The 22,478-nt window shown below is 37.5% G+C and overlaps 1 protein-coding gene across 1 annotated transcript in view; it reads left to right on the forward strand.

Moving 5' to 3' along the window:
* Positions 1–9,396, forward strand: part of LOC131428883 (craniofacial development protein 2-like) — a 34,912-nt gene extending 25,516 nt beyond the window's left edge. The window contains exon 2 of the mRNA XM_058592944.1: positions 8,605–9,396. Coding sequence (XP_058448927.1) covers positions 8,605–9,396 — 792 coding nt within the window. The remainder of the gene's footprint in view (positions 1–8,604) is intronic.
* The last annotated feature ends 13,082 nt before the right edge of the window (positions 9,397–22,478 follow it).

The following is a 22,478-nucleotide window of genomic DNA, read 5'->3' on the forward strand; positions in this document are numbered from 1 at the left end:
TTGTGCAACTTTCCCCTCTTTCATTATTAGAATTTTAAACGATGCGCCTAGACCAAATTACAGATTAGTTACATTAAACATTCTGAAACGCAATTAAATATTATAAAACAAGCAGTATAGTTCTTTATAATAAAATGACTCTGAAAAGAACCTTTTATGAAAGCGTTCGTGATGGAGAGTGACAAGTCGAGTTAGTTCAGCACGCAGACTCTGAATTCTAAACCCATATTCCGGAACTAAGCTCTGAAACTTGAAGACAATTTTTCTCCATGACTACCAGAATGGGTTGTATAGAGTACAGTAAAGTAAAATTCTGCATAATTCTTTAGGAGTATTATTATGGTTCTAAAAAGAACCGAATAGAAGAAATCTGGAATAAAGAACTGGACCCTGAGTTCAAGAACTAAATTTAGAACCAATAACAGACTCAGAATCCAGTTTCAATTCTAGAACTCAGTTCCGGAATACAGTTCCAGAATCCAGTTTCAGCACGCAGGCTCTGAATTCCAAACCTATATTTCGGAACTAAAATCTGAAACTTGAACTTCTCGTTACGACTACCGAAAAGCAAATGAGAGTTGCGACCTGAGCGTTTGAGGTTTTAACCACGCAGAAGGTGCACTCTTCGTCGCTGCTGGTTGAAGGTTTAACTCCCACGACGTCTGCTTCCATAGAACGCACAAAAAGAAATGATCGATTTTCGACCTCGGTTCCCCTTTTATACGCATTCATTTGAAGATATGTGCCTGACTACATCAAAATCGTCGTCCTTGCGCGAAAAACCCAAGCGAAAGTTAAGAGTTTTCCGCATTGTTTTCAAATTTTGAGAAAACTTAATTTTTGAGTTGTTTGTGGTTATCTCACACTGTTCAAAATATTATCCTAAATTCCTGATAATATTTTTGATGAAATGGTGAAAGAATTATGTTGATACCATTAATACAAGTCGAGATATTAACGATTAAGTTCTGCCCATTCTTCCATATGACTAATTTTGAAAAGGCACCCCATAGTAGAGTAAGTCGTATTCACTACAAAATTACTTGAAATTTAAAAACCCTTGCACTTAAACAAAATTCAGGAATTTTGACCATAAGACTTACATTTGAACCTACGTTTGCGAATATCGGCCAAGCCAGCTCTACGAGAAGTAAGTGCGCTTCATTTTTGAATATATATTAAATAATTAAATATTAAATAAAAATAACTTTACATTTTAAACACTTGCATCCGAAGAATATTGAGGAGTTTTGACCATAAGACCTTCATATGAACCTAAGTTTGTGAATATCAAGCCAGCTCTACGAAAAAAGGGTGAGATTCACTTTTGAATATATGACCACCATTTACAGCGCTTTCGGGGGGTGGTGAGCTTACCTCGTATGCGACTCTTATCGCATTTTATTTCAAACAACGATTCATCAGCCATGGTATTTTTTTTCGCTAGTTCATATCCCATTGCAAACTTAAATTGTGTTGTAATTTGATCACCTCTTGCATATTTCATGCCGTATGTACGCAAAAGTGATTACATTGTTAGGGATCACGTATCCACCCAATGAGGTAGAAACAAGTGGGGTAAACAAAGTACTTTAGTGTTCATGAAAGAGATTTTCTTCAGCATTCCTACCAACACCAGAAACACGTATTTGCTTTCGACATACCTTACGATATAGTTTCCATTGAATCAAAACATGTTTATTTATCATGGATTTCGTCATACTGAAGCACTTTAGGAATGATTACGAAGTTTTGGTTTCCAACACCAGCAAGCCATGTGCTCTGTCACACCTATTTATATCACATTGGTATCCACCGAGTGACGCCAATCGAGCACACACATGATCAAAAAACTTTTCAAACCACCTAGTGGTGTAATGATGCCTTTCTCATATCACTTATGTTTTCAAAAACATCACCAGAAGATTTTTTTTCAAGCTTGAATAAAAATCAAAAACACTTCCTGGTATAAAGTACCATCATCATTTCAATTTGAAAATAGTTATGTTATTTTAATAAAGATTTAAATGTGGCAACCCAGCACGCTATACAAAGTTGAACAAAGTACGCTGTGTGCTAGGCGGATGCGTTTTCTTCTTCTTCCGTATCAGCACGTACCGATGCGTACCGATTTTACATCATTTTGTATGACAGTTTGAAAGTATTGATACTCATTGCTCTATAATTTCGGAACCGGAAATCGGATCTGGATGAAATTGTACAGTATCTTTTAAGACATTGAGAGCTTTAATTTGTATCATGATTTGTGAAAATCGGTTTAACCATTGCTGAAAAATCGAAGCGAGTATTGTTTTTGGAACTTGCGGAAGCGGACACTAGTAGTCCCAAAATAGATTAATATATCCAACAACTAACAAGGACTGCCAACTGGATAAATTTACCACTAAATTTTATAAAAATGTCCATAAGTCCTTTCGTTTGAATCTAAGTTTGTGAAAATCGGTCATGTCATCTCTCAGGAAAGTGAGTGACATTTATTTTAATTCTTTGGTGCATATCACCCTATAATAAATTCAATAGCTATCTATGGGACCATGGGATCGCTCATTTGAATTTGAGTTTGTGAAAATCGGTTCAGCCATCTTTGAGAAAATCGAGTGACATTATTTGTCACATACACACATACATACATACATACATACATACATACAAACATACATACATACACACACATTTGCTCAGTTCGTCGAATTGTATATGACATTCGACCCTTCGGGCCTGAGTTCAAAAGTCGGTTTTCACAGTGATTGTATAACCTTTCTTTACGAGAAAGGCAAAAACTTTTAAACATGAAATGTGTAATAACGTAGATGATGCACTCTCATGCAAGTTAGTTTAACACTTATTCCTACTAGTCACCGAGGAGTTCTAGGCCTTACTACAAGTGCCACAGGCAAGGGACTGATGATAGTAGCGTGAAAAAATGATCAGAATTTATCAATTATCTATAGCTGATCACGAATAAAACACGAAGTCTTCCAAGTTTGTTTATATTTTCGGACGTTAATCCGATATCAATGTGGTTTTGTCCAACGAAAAAAAATGTGAAAAACCCAAATGATTGGAATTGCGCTAATAAACATTTGCAAAAAATACACCCCACAGAGAAAATAAAAAAAGGCGCGTGTGTGTTGTCAGGGATATAACTGAAAGATATGAATACGAATGAAACAGACATACTTCTTTTACACTTTAAAACATCAATAATAGTTCGTATTAATTGATTTATTGTGTGAGTTTTGCAATTGTTACTGTTTCGATTTCTGAATTGTAACGGTGCTTGTGCTAAAGTATGACTTATTGTCGACAAAAGTATTTCGCCATATACATAACGCTGAATAAAACAGGGTAAAACAATACAACAAGTAGTATTATTTTTGCTTTTCCTTTATCATATAGAATATCGAAAAAATAATATATATATATACATATATATATATATATATATATATATATATATATATATATATATATATATATATATATATATATATATATATATATATAATATATATATATATATATATATATATATATATATATATATATATATATATATATAAATAAATATAGATATATCTACGTTTCCCTTTTCTTTTCGTTTTTTTCGTGAAAAATCGCAACTTTACTTTGCACAACCACCAAAAATTCAAAAAAAATATTTAAAAATGAAACAGAAACGTTGGGGTTTAGAAAAAGTTCTACTCTAACTATCGTCCCTTCTTGATAAATTCAATTTATTACAAGAAAATCATGGTTTGTGTGTCGGTGTAGGCAGCAAAATTAATTTTTTGCTATTTTCATATAGGTTATGCAATCACTGTGACATCACTGATCACAATCAGTTTCACAGATATGTTCGAGTTGCATTAGTAGTGGGACAATGTAGAGCGAGAAACATAAAGACGATAGGGGGTGTCCTTGGGCGACAGATCGTTGTATTGGGAAAGGTACATAAATATGTCCGTTTACTATTAGCCGACACGACGTCAATTCAGCTAAACCTTGGAGTAATGCTACTAATCGTGGGTTGATACCGAGTGAGCTCATGGTAACAAATAGAAATTTTCTCTTGGCTCTCTGTTTACGAGCGATTAGCTGTGCGATTCGGTCTTTCAGCGAGAGAGTAGTTTGAAAAATATTACCATTGAAATTGGAGCATTTTTGTAAACTTCCCAAAATCCGATGAGAGTTTACTATTCGTACTAGTCTTAATCGTCTAGTCGAATTCGGCAGTGAAGTTTGCTTGTAAAACCTCGTTCAGCACGAAATTGATTTCTCTATGTATTACATTAAAAGTCCGTAAGTAAAACGCTCTCGGTAGTCCGTCGGAACCTGTAGATTTTTTCGGGACACTCGTTTTAATTGCTGATAAAATTTCTGCCGTCGTTATCTCTCTCATGCTAACATTGTTTGCTTCATCGTTTTCAGGAATCACTCTGTTGCTTACGAAGTCACGTTCGTTTGGTGTTTCGTCCGTTGCGTACATTTTTCGGAAGTATTTCAGCATGTGCTGCTCGATGTCTTTGGAGCGTTCAAGAATATTATCGTTCTTGGTCTACAGTTTTGTGATGATCGTTCTTTTTTTCTTCTCTCACCTTATTGGAATGTAGACATCGGTTCTCCTGCAATGCACGTTTCGTTGTTACGGACAAACATGTGGGTGAATTTCCGCTGATGCACCAACATTTGTGCCTTAAGCTGGTTGATCATTTTTAACATACTCGGGTTTTGGTAATAACAATCGTACGCTCTGCGGAGTTGAGTGTATAATCGCTGATGTTAACGATGAAAGTCGTCAAACGCACGCTTCGATAACTATCGAAAAAACGATTTTTAGCCACCATTCAGTCCATGATTGGAAATTCCAACGTTGGCGGAACCAGTACTGCCATTTGATTTTGAATTCGTCAATATTTTCAGTCGTCAGAAGGTGAGGGCGGAGAGACCAATAACCGCGACCCGGATCTCTCCCGGGGTGAGGATGACATATTCTCATCATGACAGACTTGTGGTTCATGAACGAGCACACGTGAGTATTTGCGTTTCTTAGATGATTAAGATGACTCGAACTGATAGAAAACGATCGAGCCTTGAAGACGAGTTGTGTGTTACGAATGTGTAACCGGGTACTTGTGGACATAGCTTTACCCACACATCATGTAGCTGCATTGGTAGCGGGACTCGTGTTGCTACCAGTCACATTGCCGAAGTACGCAGTTAAAATCTCCTGCTAGGATCACGTCTTCGTTCGGGTGCCGAAGGTAGTATGCTAGTGTGTTGTTGTAAAACCTTTCTCATTCAGCTCTCATGGCCGTACCAGATGGGCGTATATATTGCACAAGATTGTGTTATTTATACGCGATGTGAGGCGACTGTCGAGACTTTTTTCAACGTCGGAGAAATGAATGTGTTCTTTTAAGGCAATAACCGTCCCTCTTTTCGCGTGGTCTACATTGCATGTCAGATTTCGATAGTAGTTCGTTCACCTGCTTTGACTGACCTTCCGAAGGTAACTTCGGGACCGACGGGTTGTTGTTGACTAGTTTTTTGTTTGATAGTTGTAGTTTTGTCGTTTAGTTTAATAAAAAAGATAATTTTTGCTTTTTGTGCTCGGAATCGCATTAATTTTTTTCTCACGAGATTTCCTACTCTCGTAGTAAAATATTTTGATGTGTTCATCGTATGCGCTGTCCTTCGAATACTCGAGTTTTTCTCAAAACAGTTAAAATTCTCATTCTCTCGTTCTCATTCATTTAGTTGCATCTTTTGCATGAAATTTTTGTTTCAATTTGGTGAGATAGCCGGAGGACAATTATGGTTCATTCTAAGAAGGTAATCGATATTTAAAAATTTGAGAAATGCAATGTTATAATGTGAGAATGTAAGATCATCAGTCTCAGAGGATTCAAAATATGTAATCATTATTCCATCAGCAGAACTTTCCCTCACAGCTGAATAGTTAAATAACATCATTTTACAACTTTTCCAAAACTGTATGTCATCACTATCTTAATACTCTCGTAAATATGCGGTACACTCCGCGTCTGTGGGTCGTGATAGAAAAATTCACTGCTCCGAAAGTATTAATCACTCCGAAACATTACCAAGATCGAGTTAAACCCCTATGGTTTCTTTTTTCAACTAAAAAAAAACAAAAAATACAGGCCCTAGTTTGAATTTTTTTATTTGTTTATTAGTTTTAAACTTTTTTCATTGAATTAAATTTAAAGATTGTTTTATGGAATCGCTTATATGACAGCTAAGGAAAAGACGCACATTTCATGTATTGAACAAATTTTTGTTTCTTCATTCGATTTTACACTATGGGCTGTTGAAAAAAGGCTTGTTAAAGTGAGAAAAAAATTGTTCAATACGTGAAATTTGCGTCGTTTCCTTAGCTTTCATATAAGCAATTATATAAAATAATCTTTAAATTTACAGTCGGTGTTGAACAGTCGTTCGCACCGCACGCGTATAGCTTTTGGTTTCTGGAAATTTTTTCTGGCTACCTAGAGTTTCATTGATTCAAGGCTTCAGTCTTTTTCAAGGCTACCTCAATCACTAATAGTCTTTTTGAAGACTAACAATTAGTCAGCCTTTCTCAAGGCTATACAACGAGTGATATTAGAGTGACTAAGTGATACAAAGAGTGATATTAGAGTGACTAAGAAATTAATCAGCCTTTTTTAAGGCTAGCTAGGAGTCTAATCGAAGACTAATTTAGCCTAGTTAATTTAATTTAAAATTTCATTCATTTCAAAATTGCCTGCTTCCAACCGGAAAGGCAACAAGACTAAGGCTAAAAATAATTCAATACGGAATAAATCACAATCCGTTATTCAACATTTTTCTAATAACATTCACGATCTTATAGAATCGGAATGTAAAAATAAAAGACAACGGACGGAATTCCCTTCCGTTGATTCTATGCCGTCTAACAATATTTACGAGATTCTTCCTGAATCCGATTGTAGCGACATACAAGAAACATCAATCTATGCCACCAGTGACGGTGATGATTTCCGACTTCAAAGCATTCGGTACTGAGCTTTCTACTTTTCTCCCGGAAGTAAAAGTCTCATTTCAAATCGGACGAAGAGGAGAATGTCGAGTCTTGGTGGATGGATTGGAAGATTACGAACGTCTTATTCGATATTTGTCCGAGAAACTTCATAAATTTTATTCATATGATATAAAATCAGACAGACCCTTCAAGGCTGTCTTGAAAGGCTTATCAAATGATCAAAGTATTGATGAAATTAAAAATGAACTAAAATAATTGCTTGGTTTTGCCCCTTCCCAAATAATACTTATGAAAAAAAGAGCGAATGGTACTTCTAAACCACGCTCTGGAATTTCCCATGAACTTTACCTAATACACTGCAATCGACGTGATGTAAACAATTTGAAAACTTTAGAAAAAGTACGTTTCATTTCCCACATTAAAATTCATTTGGAAACATTATAATATATCGTATTGCAAACTTAACGCAATGTCGTCGTTGCCAAGGCTTCGGTCATGGAACCAAAAATTGTCATACGGATATACGGTGTTTGAATTGTGGTAAATCGCATTCGAAAGACGTTTGTCCAATGAATGAAACCACTGATAAATTTTTATGTTCAAATTGCAATGGAAATCATAAATCCAATTATTTGAAATGTCCTGTCAGGGAAAAAATTTTAAACGCTAGTTCGCTTAGACAACAAGTCAAATCAACGACCTTAAATTTACAGAACATACCTGAAAATCAAAAAACCGTTACAAATGCCACGCCTAATTCTTCTAAGGCACTTATTTCTTCGAATTCAAAACAAAAAACAGGTACGAATTTCAATTCGTCTTCTAACGAAAACAATTTATTGACAGGTAGATCGACCTCGTCATCATCTTCTTCTAATGTCAGTTATGCTGGTATGTTAGGTAGAAATCTACCACCTATTTCTTCTAATGTAAATAATCAAAACACAGGACCGCCTTGCAGTTCATCTTCTAACGAAAACAATTTATTAATAGGTAGACCGGCCAAATCATCTTCTTCTAATGGCAATCTACCTACAAATATTCCTTCAATGCCATTCGCTTCTTTAAACGAAGTCGATTTAGGCGATATAACTGAAAATAAAATGATCTACCTATAAGATCAACTTTTTCAAATGATCATCCAAATGAATTCGACTTCATCACTTTTTGAAGCATTTCAAATCGGATGGCAATTTGCAAATAATATTATAATTAATTTTCCCGGGCCCTGTGGTGGAGGAGGAGCACTATGAGGGAGGCTGAGCTGCAAGCAACCGGGCGGGTCATAGGTGGTGGATAATGCTTAGTCGCGATAGCAACTCGTTGTGACTCGCGACCCGAACCATGTAGCGGGGGCTGACTGCAGGTGTGGGTAGGACGAGGTAGTGGGCCCTACACGTTCTAGGCCTAAAAACCACAAGACCTAAAGCAGTTGGCCCTGACAAGGCGAGTTTCAATATGCACCTGGCACAAATCTCTCTCTTCTCGCGGTCCTTCAGCGTTACTGCAAGGTTGGCGCAGGCCTTGCTAGCCGCCCATAAAAAAAACTTGCTCAGGGTGTTCAACAAGAAAATTCGGATGGATCTAATCGGCTCAGACCTTTGCAACGAAAACGGACAAGAGATTGGCAACTCGGTACGTGGAACTGTAAGTCTCTCAACTTCATCGGAAGCACGCGTATACTATCCGATATAGTGAAAGACCGCAAGTTCGACATCGTAGCGCTGCAGGAGGTGTGTTGGAAGGGGTCTACGGTGCGGGTCTTTCGCGGGAACCACACCATATACCAGAGCTGCGGCAACACACACGAGCTGGGAACAGCTTTTATGGTGGTGGGGGAGATGCAAAAGCGTGTGATCGGATGGTGGCCGGTCAGCGACAGAATGTGCAGGTTGAGGATCAAGGGCCGGTTCTTCAATATCAGCATAATTAACGTGCATAGTCCCCACCTCGGAAGTAGCGATGACGACAAAGACGAATTCTACGCGCAGCTGGAACGTGAATACGATCGCTGCCCAAGACATGACATCAAGATCGTCATCGGCGATTTCAATGCTCAGGTTGGCCAGGAGGTGGAGTTCAGACCGGTGGTTGGAAGGTTCAGCGCCCACCAGCAAACGAACGAGAACGGCCTAAGACTCATCGACTTTGCCACCTCCAAGAACATGGCCATAAAAAGCACCTTTTTCCAGCACCGCCTCCTGCACCGATACACCTGGAGATCACCCATGCAAACGGAGACACAAATCGATCACGTCCTGATTGATGGACGGCATTTCTCGGACATTATCGACGTACGAACCTATCGGGGCGCTAACATCGACTCGGTAGTGGTCGATGATGGTTAAGCTGCGTCCAAAACTGTCCGTTGTGAATAACGTACGGTACCGGCGCCCGCCGCGGTATAATCTGGACCGACTGAGGGACACCGAGGTCGCGACTGCCTACGCGCGGCATCTCGAAGCAGCGTTACTAGCGGAGGAGGAGCTCAATGATGCTCCCCTGGAGGACTGCTGGACCAGAACTAAAGCAGCCATCAGCAATGCTGCGGAGAGCGTCCTGGGATACGTGCCAAGGAGTCGACGGAACGAATGGTTCGACGGCGAATGCCAGGAGATATTGGACGAGAAGAATGCAGCACGCGCAGCGATGTTGCGTCAAGCCACCCGTCAGAACGTGGAATCGTATCGACAGAGACGAAAGCAGCAAACTCGCCTTTTCCGGGACAAAAAGCGCCGCCTGGAAGAGTCGGAGAGAGAGGAGATGGAGATGCTGTATCGTTCTCAGGATACACGGGCGTTCTACAGGAAGCTGAATGACTCTCGCAACGGCTTCATGCCGCGAGCCGAAATGTGTAGAGACAAGGAAGGTGGCATCCTGACGGACGAACGTGAGGTGATCGAAAGGTGGAGGCAGCACTACGATGAACATCTGAATAGTGCACAGGCGGACAATCGGGCGTTGGAGGAGGAAGATTATATCAGTGTTGCAGCCGACGGAGATGTACCAGTGCCCACTATGAACGAGGTCAAGGAGGCTATCCAACAGCTCAAGAACAACAAAGCAGCTGGTAAGGATGGTCTAGGAGCAGAACTCTTCAAAAGGGGACCGGAGAAACTGACGGAATGCATGCATCGAATAATCGAAGAGATCTGGGACAGAGAACAGCTACCGGAGGAGTGGAAGGAAGGGGTCATCACCCCGATATACAAGAAAGGTGACAAATTGGACTGTGCAAACTACAGGGCAATCACAGTGTCAAATGCCGCCTACAAAGTGTTATCCCAGATCCTGTTCCGGCGCCTATCACCACTGGTAAATGGATTTGTCGGGAGTTATCAGGCCGGGTTCATCAACGGCAGATCAACAAACGACCAAATCTTCACTATACGGCAAATCCTCCAAAAATGCCGTGAATACCGGGTCCCGACGCATCATCTGTTCATCGACTTCAAAGCCGCATACGACACGGTAGACCGTGTAGAGCTATGGAAAATTATGGACGAGAACGGCTTCCCTGGGAAGCTGACAAGACTGATTAAGGCTACGATGGATGGTGTACAGTGTTGTGTCAAGATTGCGGGCGGTTTCTCGGAACCGTTCGAATCACGTAGGGGATTAAGGCAAGGTGATGGGTTGTCCTGCCTGCTGTTCAACATCGCACTTGAAGGAGTTATGCGAAGAGCGCGGTTCAACATGCGGGGCACGATTTTCACGAGGTCCGGACAATTCGTGTGCTTCGCTGATGACGTGGATATAATCGGTAGAAACAAGGAGACGGTAGCAGATCTGTATACCCGACTAAAGCGCGAAGCGGCACGAGTAGGACTGAAGATAAATGTGTCTAAGACAAAGTACATGCTGGCTGGCGGAACTGAACGCGATAGGCAACGTCTGGGCAGCAGTATTACGATCGACGGCGACGAGTTCGAGGTGGTTGACGAGTTCATCTATCTTGGCTCATTGGTGACTGCGAACAACGACACCAGCCGGGAGATCAGGAGGCGCATTATATCCGGAAGTCGTGCCTACTATGGACTCCACAAAACATTGAGATCCAGGAAACTTCACCCCCGCACGAAGTGCACCATGTACAAATCACTGATAAGACCGGTGGTTCTCTACGGGCACGAAACGTGGACAATGCTCGAGGAGGACCTGCAAGCACTCGAATTCTTCGAAAGGAGGGTGCTGAGAACGATCTTCGGTGGTGTGCAGGAGAATGGAGTGTGGAGGAGAAGAATGAACCACGAACTAGCGCAACTCTACGGTGAGCCAAGTATCCGGAAAGTAGCCCAGGCTGGAAGGGTACGGTGGGCGGGGCATGTCGTGAGAATGCCGGACAACAGCCCCACCAAGTTGGTGTTCACCTCTAATCCGGCAGGTACAAGACAAAGAGGAGCGCAGCGTTCACGGTGGCTGGACCAAGTGGAGCGAAACCTGGATAGTATCGGGCGCCGACGTGGTTGGAGGCAAGCAGCCATGGATCGAGTTACATGGAGAAGAATTGTTGATCAGATAAAATCTTAAAAGATGTAATATCAGAAATATATATATTATAATTAATTTAAAATTTAACAGTGATGTTAAATAATTATTTGAATATTTTAAATTGGAATGCTCGATCTTTGAAATCGAGTGAAGATGAATTTTATAATTTTCTCGAAGTTCACAAAATCTATATTGCCATTGTGACAGAAACTTTTCCTAAACCAAATGTCAAATTGAAAAGTAATCCACATTATGTGGTTCATCGATTTGACAGGTTTACTGGAATGGGTGGTGGAGCTGCCATTTTTGTCCAACAGCAAATTAAATCGAATTGTACCTTCTTTCAATACTAAAGTTATTGAAAGCTTGGGAATCGAAATTGAAACCATTCATGGAATTTATTTCATCGCTGGAGCATATTTGCCATTCCAATGCACCGGCGAACAATTAAATTTCTTTAAAGGCGATTTGCAAAAACTCACAAGATATCGACCGAAATTTTTCGTAATAGGGGACTTAAATGCTAAGCATGTCCAGTGGAATTGTAGGCAAACAGTAATGGTAAAATACTTCATAATCAACTCTTAGCTGGTTACTTCACAGTTCTTCATCCCAGTAATCCGACTTGTTTCTCTTCCGTGAAAAACCCGTCTACAATTGATTTGGTTCTAACGGATCAAAGTCACATTTGTAGTGAACCGATTACACATGCTGACTTTGACTCAGATCATCTTCCTGTAACATTCAGACTTTCCAACAAAGATATAATAAATCCAATTAGTTCTATATTCAACTATCATAGAGCTAATTGGTTGGATTACAGATCTCACATTGAAAATCATGTGGATATTGAAACTTTTTTAGAAAATTCTGCAAACATCGACACAGCAATAGATCATTTGAATCATTACATTATCGAAGCAACAAATCTTTCAGTTCCCAAAGCTAAATTAAATTCTCCTATCATCGATGTCAATCTTCAACTGCTCATTCGGTTGAAGAATGTTCGTCGACGACAATATCAACGTTCTCGTGATCCTGCTATGAAAAACATAGTTAAGGATTTACAAAAAGAAATTAAACATATATTTACTCTTTTGCGAATTGAAAATTTCGCTAAAGAAGTTGAACAAATTAAACCATATTGTAAACCTTTCTGGAAACTTTCTGAGGTTCTTAAGAAACCTTAGAAATTAATTCCTGCTCTCAAGGAAGGAAATCAGATACTTCTTACAAATGGCGAAAAAGCTCAAAAACTTGCTCAGCAGTTCGAGAGTGTACACAATTTTCATTTCAACGTTGTGAGTCCTATTGAAAATGAAGTCTCACTGAAATATGAGCATATTTCAACCCAAGTATTATCACACGATGACATTATTGAGACGAATTCTGATGAAATTTGTTTATTTGTTTATTTGTTAATAAAAAATCTTCCCGATGTTGCCTTGAGAATCCTGGTTAAAATTTTCAACGAGTGTTTTTCATTAGCTTACTTCCCAAAGAGATGGAAAAACGCTAAAATAATTCCTATCCTGGAACCTGATGAAAATCCAGCAGGAACATCAAGTTATCGACCAATTAACTTACTTTCTTCTATCAGTAAACTTTTTGAAAAAATTATCTTGTTGAGAATGATGTCTCATATAAATGAGAATTCAATTTTTTTACCAGAGTAGTTTGGATTTCGTCATGAACATTCAACTACTCATCAACTTGTCAGAGTAACGAACATGATAAAAGCAAATAAATCTTCTGGGTTATCCACTGGAGTTGCTCTTCTAGACATAGAAAAAGCATTCGACAGTGTTTGGCGCAAAGGTTTAATAGCAAAAATGTCTGATTTCCAGTTTCCTATTTATTTGATCAAAATGATTCAAAATTATTTAACTGATCGTACTCTTCAGGTTAGCTATCAGAATTGTAAATCTGAATTGCTACCCGCACGAGCCAATGTTCCGCAGGGTTCGAGCGTAGCTCCAATCTTGTATAATATTTTCACTTCTGATCTTCCAAATCTACCCGTTGGTTGTCAGAAATCGCTATTCTGTGACGACACAAGTCTGTTAGCAGAAGAAATCTAAGAGTGATATGCAGTCGCCTACAAAGAAGTTTAAATATTTTCAGTGATTATCTGTCAAAATGGAAAATTAAACCAAATGCAGCAAAAACACAATTAATTATCTTTCTTCATAAGCCAAGAGCTTCTTTTCTTAAACCAAACAATAATCACATTCTAAAATTGAATGGCTTGGAATTGACATGATCTGATGGTTATAAACAGAAATTCTAAGCTCTGTCTAAAAAACAAATTGTTAATTTATAAACAATTTTTCAGACCAGCCATGCTTTATGCAGTACCAATTTGGTCAAGTTGTTGTTCCACCAGGAAGAAAACGCTTCAAAGGATTCAGAATAAAATTCTGAAAATGATTTTGAAGCGTCCTCCCTGGTTTAGTACAAATGAGTTACACAGACTCACAAATATAGAACCATTAGATGTAATGTCACATAATATTATAAACAAATTCCGATGCAATCTTCAATTGAATCGATTCGCTCTCTGTATTAGTTAGTAAGTTAGTATATAAGTTCCTTTTCCCCATTACACAATTCAAGCAGGTTTAGAATTTTCCCTAGACATCTCAGAATTGCGGCAGCAAATAATGTCCTCATGGTAATAAACAAATCAAAGGGGCTGAAAAGTCACCACTTGTGGCTGAACACCATATTTAAATCTTAATAATTTAATTTTAACTCATATTCCAATAAATAGTCATTAAAAAAATCTTTAAATTTAATTCAACGAAAAATGTTTAAAACTAATAAACAAATAAAAAATTCAAACTAGGGCCTGTATTTTTTTCATGTGGAACACATTTTTGTTTTCTATATAGGGATAAAAACTAGAAACTCAAGAAAAATACACGTATAAATGTGGTCAGGTTTTGAACAATTACAGCTCAGTCAATTTTGTATAAATTATTAATATCATGACACCATTTGATTGGAAATATTTCTACGTATTGATTTGAATGTTCATAGCCATGTAGTTTTAATTGTATATCATTGAAATGTTGATTAATAGCTAGCAGTGTCCTATTTTGTCTGCATAAAATCTCCGGCATACCGGATTTCCCTGCCATAGTCGACGGTTTTGGAGGAATAAGCGATATATCAAAGGGAAAGCAGCTCTCTGATTGGTTAATCGATGCAAAAGCGAAGCTGTTGGAAGCACGCGAAGCTATAAATACTATAAGCAAAATTATAGCTAACGTTTCAGTGCTACACGTAGCTTGCTAGAGGTAGGTTGTTGCTATACAGCAAAAGAAAAAGTGTCATAAAACGATTTGAAGCTTTAATTGGTATGCTCTGATCTTGTGTCATGCAAGATCGGATGAAATACCGTGTATTCGCCTGAGAAATTGACAACTACCCCAGGGTAAATTTTGAGTGCATAAGATTAATTTCTTATTTATATGAGATGAACTCGATTGATAATGAGAAAAAGTTTATCGCTTCAACCGAAATCGCAGGATGGTAGTAATGGTAGAGAAACGCAATAAAAATAACTACTTGCACACAAAACTTGAACACAAGCTTGGCGAAAAGAAGCTTAAATATCATCTGTATCGCAAGCATGTACAAACATATAATTGCCTACATTTGGGCTATTGATGTAATTTCGTCGGCTAAAAAACGAATACAAATCATGACAAATATAGTCTATATTCTGGGTTCGTGTGTTCGGTGTTGGTTCATAATAAAGACTAAGGGTCTTTCCATAAAAGACGTCACACTTTTTTGACGATTTTTTACTCCCCCTCCCCCGTTTGTCACAAATTGTCACAGAAGCAAAGACCCCTTACCCCCCCTATGCCACAGGTAGCGAATTCAAAATAAATAAAATTCATCTCAATACATTCTCAATATGTATGACAAACCATACAAATAAGAGGGAAAAATCGATATGGATATATTATTGTTTTAGGTAAAGAATAATATTTCCTTAGTGTAGCATACAGGGCTGAGAAAATAAAGACCAAAACCTCAACAAAACGAGATCACTGCCGGAGAATCTTTTCATGATTTTAAATCACATCGATCAATATCGGTAGTGATCTTCCATCACACTATGGGTAGTGATTTTGAGCTAAAATGATTCTTGATTTATGTAAGTTGAATCATTGGATGATTCGATAAGCTTTGATGTTGGTGGAGGAAAATCACATATGATCAAGATAAAACATGACATGATCTACGTCTGAAATCGTTGATCTCCCGCCCTTTTTCAAATGGAGTACAATTGAATAAACTGCATCAGAATCAGATAAGAGAAATTCTTATGATACTATTATCAATGCTAGAAAATCAAATTACTGAAAAAATTGTCAGTGCATAACTTAAGTTAAACCGTTTGAAGGCATCTTTTTCTTTTTTACTCATATTTGGCAAAATTTATTAATTTCGCTAATTTACTCGCTTCCCGTGCACTTTTGCTGATCACAACAGAATTGATTTCCTGCATCACTCATTTCCGAATTTACAAGAAGAAGCTTTTACTTCAACAAATACACGTTTTCCTATAGAATGTAAACGTTTATTGTGAAGATTTTTTCAGGAAATAGGGCAAAGCAGTAATATAATTAGGTATTTCAAAAATGCGCTCATTGAAAATATTGGACTTCACATTCCAAACACATCCCCCCCCCTCTCCTCTGTCACAAAAGGTCCCGTTTTATGAAACACTCCCCTCCCCCTTGCGGCGTGACGTCTTTTATGGACAGCCCCTAAGCAGACTCTCGTGCATTTGCGGATTCAAAAGTGTGACGATTAATTGAAAATGTCGATCATTAGAAATTTTTGTTGCCTTGTTCCACATTAATGGCTCGAACAACCCCATGGGGCTGATCCTTGTAGTTTTTAGCTGAAAAACGAAGCCTTAGGGGTTTAACTCAATCTTGGTGATGTTTCGGAGTGAAAAGATATATGTATATATATATATATATATATATATATATATATATATATATATATATATATATATATATATATATATATATATATATATATATATATATATATATATATATATATATATATATATATATATATATATATATATATATATATATATATATATATATATATATATATATATATATATATATATATATATATATATATATATATATATATATATATATATATATATATATATATATATATATATATATATATATATATACGTTACGGAAAATCCATTCAGTACCCTAACTCGATATCGCGACCACACTACAAAAACAGCTGACCAGCCAATATTCATAACCGACACGCGGACAGAAGAGACCACGTACACCATGGACAAATCGATGACCCAACAAACCAATCCAGTAACCAACCGGATGAGGAATGCTGACACAACAGGATCGACAAACAAAACCATTTGGAATGAGCCAGTTTAGTTAGTTCTAGTGAAGAAGTCGTCTTGTGCATTTGTAAATCTTTTTATTGTGTTAAATAAAGTTTATATTTTTTCAAACTCGGGTCACCCGATTTATAACTGGCGCAGTCGACGGCAAAGTGAGTGGAATTAAGTTGAAAACTTAAGTGAAACTAGTGAAGTATCTTAGTGCAAATAAGAGCTTCATAGAAAAATTTAAGGGCAACGAAAGACCTTCTTAAGTAAAGTTCATAGTGAACACTTGTGTTACCGGCCAGAAAGCCGCTGTTGAGTGAATATCATACAGCTTGTGCAACACAGGACGAAGGAAGGACCCAGTCATAACCTACAAACCAACCAGCCAAGACGACACCTATAACTCCAGATGAGGATTAGTACTCTTCTGTAAGTAGTAAATTTAAGTATTTTTTTTACTTATTAACAAAAAGTGAACACAGTGATAATACTAACAAGTGTTTCAAAGTGAATATTTAAAACACAAGAAAGTGCTAAAACTTAGTGTAAACTTCGACCTCATACAAAAAAAAATTGATTTCAACTAAGAAAATATTTTATGAACCGTGCTAAAACTTTTGACAAAAACAGAGAAATGGCACAGCAAATTAACGCTGATGAGCTGATGGAGCAAATCCGCAGCCTCACAGAAAACCAAAACGCACTAATACAACAAATTAGTGCAATGCGCGAAAGGGCGGATGATCCGTTTTTAAATTACCGGACACCTGACCCAATAAAAAATTTAGCTACGTTCAGTGGCAATAAAAAAGAAACTCAAGCATGGCTCGAAGATACAGAAAATACGCTAGAGTTATTCGGAAGTTATACGGGAACACCGTATTATAACCAAATCATTAGAGTCGTGAAGAATAAAATAACAGGAGAAGCCAAAGAAGTATTAATAGCAGCCGGAAACCCTAAAGATTGGCAATCGATCAAGGAGGCTCTTTTAAACTCCTATGGCGACAGAAAAGATCTGACATCTCACATTCAATCGCTTTTCTACGTAAGGCAAGGGAAAAAGACTTTGAGTGAGTTCTATAATAAAGTCAAATCCATAGACACAGCGATAAAAAGTACCGCAGCTGTCATGGACGACTATAAAGACTCAACCAGAGCTATAAATAACCTAATAAGCCTAATGTCAGTAACCCGATTCATAGACGGACTAAACGACACCTTGTCCATGCACGTGAGAAGTTACCGACCCGAGTCTCTCGAGGAGGCATACAATATCACGGTGCAATATGCAAACGCGGCTTATAGAATGAAACTCGATAATAAAACACCTTGTTCGAGTTCGAAACCGAACTACCAAAACAAATCTAAGCCACCGCAAATTCACAACGCGACCAATTCACATAATGCACTAAAACCCGGTCCATCAGGGAAATTCATACATTTCAAACCAGCTACTGACGATGACGTATCCATGAGAACGGTTAGATCAAACCAAGTGAATGCACACGAGGGAGAAGCAGAGATAGATAACGATACTAATCAATTAGATGAAACAAATTTAAATTCAGATGACGACGACTTTTTCTTAGGAGACGAGTTAAATTTTCACATAATAGAAGGAAAAGGACTGGAAACATAATAAACAACAACTTTATACCATATATTACGATACTTACTAGCAAGGGGGAAATGAAGTTTTTGATCGACACAGGAGCGAACAAAAATTATATTTCACCAGAGCATGTTAACCTTCAAAATTGCAAATCTGAGACTGGGATACAAGTAACAAACATACACGGAACGCATAAAATCGAAAAGTCAACAACCTTCGACATTTTCCAAATTAATAAAAAACTTAAATTTTACATTTTCAAATTTCACGAGTTCTTTGATGGCTTAATTGGTTACGAATCACTAAGAGACATCAGAGCACAGATTGATATAGCTAAAAATAAGATAAAAATCGGAAGAAAGGAGTTGACAATGCAAAAACGTTTTCCACCTCAGAATAAAATCAACTTGACCGAACAAAAATTTCAATATGTCCCAGTACAGACAGTAAAAGACGGAGACTTCTGGATACAAAACGAAATGAATTTGGGAAAATTTTCTTTATTACCTGGGCTTTACCGGAGCACAAACAGAACAGCAATAGTAGCAATACAAAATCATTCCGACATTCCGTTGGAAATTAATTTAAATGAAATTAAAATTAAAACAGACAAATTTCAGGTAATCCAAGAGCCAAATAAGCAAGAAATTAACCAAAAATATAACTTTCGGGAAGACCATCTAAACGACGAAGAAGCACTAAAAACCGTCATCAATCAAAATAAAGAAATACTACACTCAGAATCTGAAAAATTGACATTTACACATAAAATTAAACATGAAATTAAGACAGCGGACAATATACCAATTTATACAAAATCCTACAAATATCCTCAGATATTTGAAGGAGAGATACAAAGACAGGTACAGAAGATGCTAAAAGACGGCATTATCAAAGAATCGATATCACCATACACCTCTCCCGTATGGATAGTACCGAAAAAAGCCGATGCATCTGGACAAAAAAAATTCGTTTAGTGATCGATTATCGAAAACTCAACGAAATAACAGTAAATGACAAATATCCGATTCCGGATATAACAGACATCCTCGACAAATTGGGTAGAGCTCAATATTTTTCAACAATCGACTTAGTATCAGGATTTCACCAGATACAACTAGCCGAGGCAGATACCGAAAAAACAGCGTTTTCCGTGAATTCTGGAAAATACGAATTTACCAGAATGCCCTTTGGCCTGAAAAACGCACCTGCCATATTTCAGCGAGTAATGGATTGCATTTTGCGAGAACTAATAGGAGTGTGTTGTTTCGTCTATATGGACGACATAATCATTTTCTCTAGCTCACTGCAAGAGCATCAAAAAGACTTGATACGAGTAATGAAAAAGTTGAAAGACGCCGGTCTAAAGATACAACTGGATAAATGTAAGTTCTTCAGAAAGGAAGTCCAATTTTTAGGACACACGGTGTCAGAAGACGGAGTGAAGCCTAACACGGATAAAATTAAAATAATTAGAGACTGGCCGATGCCAAAATGTGAAAAAGAAGTCAGACAATTTCTGGGCACGCTAGGTTACTACCGGAGGTTCATAAAAGACTTCGCGAAGGTGGTAAAACCAATGACAAAATTACTAAGAAAAGACATAGAATTCAAAATTACACCTGAAATAGACGACTGTTTTCATAAATGCAAAAAGATACTAACCATGGATCCCGTACTAACATATCCCGACTTTAGTAAGGAATTCATTTTAACAACAGACGCGAGCGACTATGTGATTGGAGCTGTTCTCTCGCAAGGGACAATAGGCAAAGATAGATCAATAGCATACGCCTCACGGACATTAAATAAAACAGAAGAAAATTACTGTACCACCGAAAAAGAATTACTGGAAATCGTGTGGGCGGTAAAGCATTTCCGACCATATCTTTACGGAAGGAAATTTAAGTTAGTTACAGACCATCAACCCCTTACATATTCCTTAACCAACACGAACAGTAAAATCGTTCGATGGAAGCTTAACCTAGGAGAGTTCGACTATGAGATTGTATACAAACCCGGCAGGCAAAACGTCGTAGCAGACGCTCTCTCGAGAATCAACATAGTTCCAGAAAATCAGACTCTAAACGCTAATTCCCTAAGAAGTATAGAAGTAGAACCATCCTCAAGTGAATGTGATGATCTAGAAACAGTTCACTCAGCAGACACGAGTAATGATTGTTTCATACCCTGTACTGAATAACCAATTAAGCTTTTCAGGAATCAAATCATTTTAAAATTAGGCAACAAAGACATAACATCGTACGAACAAGTTTTTCCGAAATACCACCGGCACATAATATCAAAACATGAGTTTACAGAAAACGACATGATCAACATTTTCAAGAATTTTCTTCATGTAAAAGGAACAAACTGCATGAGAATGCCAATTTCACTAATTCAACAGGCCCAAGAAACCTACAAAAAATATTTCTCCACTAACAGAACCAACAAGATTCTCATTTCAGAAATACTCCTAGAAGACGTAAGAATGGAAACTCAACAAGACGAAATCATCAGAGAAGTCCACAACTACGGGCATAGAGGCACAAAGGAGAACAAGCACCAAATATTAGTAAAATATTTTTTTCCACAGATCGAAAGAAAGCTCAAAATTTTCATAGGTGCCTGTGATATTTGCAAAAAAGCAAAATATGACAGGAAACCGCCAAAATTAATTAGAAAAAGCACTTTCGGCGAGACACCGTTCGATAGAGTCCACATTGACGTCTTTTTCCTGAAAGGTCAAAAGTGGCTAACTATAGTAGATTCCTTTTCCAAATTTGCAAATGCAATTCACCTTCAATCAAGAACAATAATAGATATGAAAAATGCTATAACTGAGCACATACGTCAGTTTGGAAGACCAAATACTATAGTCAGCGACCAAGAACCATCATTCAGATCAATCGACTTTATCGGATTCTTAAATGATCTAGGAATCGAAATACATTTCGCCAGCAATTCTAACGCGAATGGTACAGTTGAAAGATTCCATTCCACACTTATTGAAATATTTAGATCAACGAAACAACAATTCAACGATCTCTCTCTCAAAGAACACGTTAACGTCGCGATCGATATCTACAATAACACTTTCCATGAAGCTACTAAGGCTAAACCGCGCGATTTAATATTTAACACTTTAAATACAACAAATACTTTGGAAATAACAGAAAATTTTCATAAACTTCAATCAAAGGTTAAAAATGAACTCGATAAACGAAGAACAAAGTACGAGGATAACAACGCACACAAACAACCACCTAAAACATTAGACCCAGGCGAAGAAAAATATATTAAAATAGCACAAAGACTAACAAAAGATAAGAATCTGTATAAAATCGTAAAAGTTAAACAAGACAATGAACTTACCTTTGAAGACAATAATGACATTAAAATTCACAAAAATCGTCTAAAATGAGTAAACACCTAAAATGTCCTTCTACTTGCAGAATAATCTCACTCATCATGATAAACGCCACCATATATAAAGAGATAACAAATACTAATGGACTACTAGCAACGAAAATCGATACAGTCAGAATCAAAATAGGATACAATAGGATAATACACAAAATTGATCTGGAAACACTACAATACAACATCAATTATATCGAGAAAATAGCGAAAGCAGTAAAAATTAGTGACCATTTAGAAAACACACTCGAATCCAAAATACAACTAGCCAAAGATAAACTATTCAGCCTTATGCCAAGAAGACAGAAACGAGGTTTAGTCGATGCTTTAGGAACAGCAATAAAATATATTTCAGGAAATCCAGACAATAACGACTTGAATATGATTCAGCAAAATTTAGGTATATTAAACGAGCAGGAAAACAAACTCGCTAATAATCAGATGAAATAGATCACAATCAATGATATTTTTCAGAACAAAATAAACAA

The sequence above is a fragment of the Malaya genurostris genome, chromosome 2 (assembly GCF_030247185.1).
Source record: "Malaya genurostris strain Urasoe2022 chromosome 2, Malgen_1.1, whole genome shotgun sequence".
Lineage (NCBI taxonomy): Eukaryota > Metazoa > Arthropoda > Insecta > Diptera > Culicidae > Malaya > Malaya genurostris.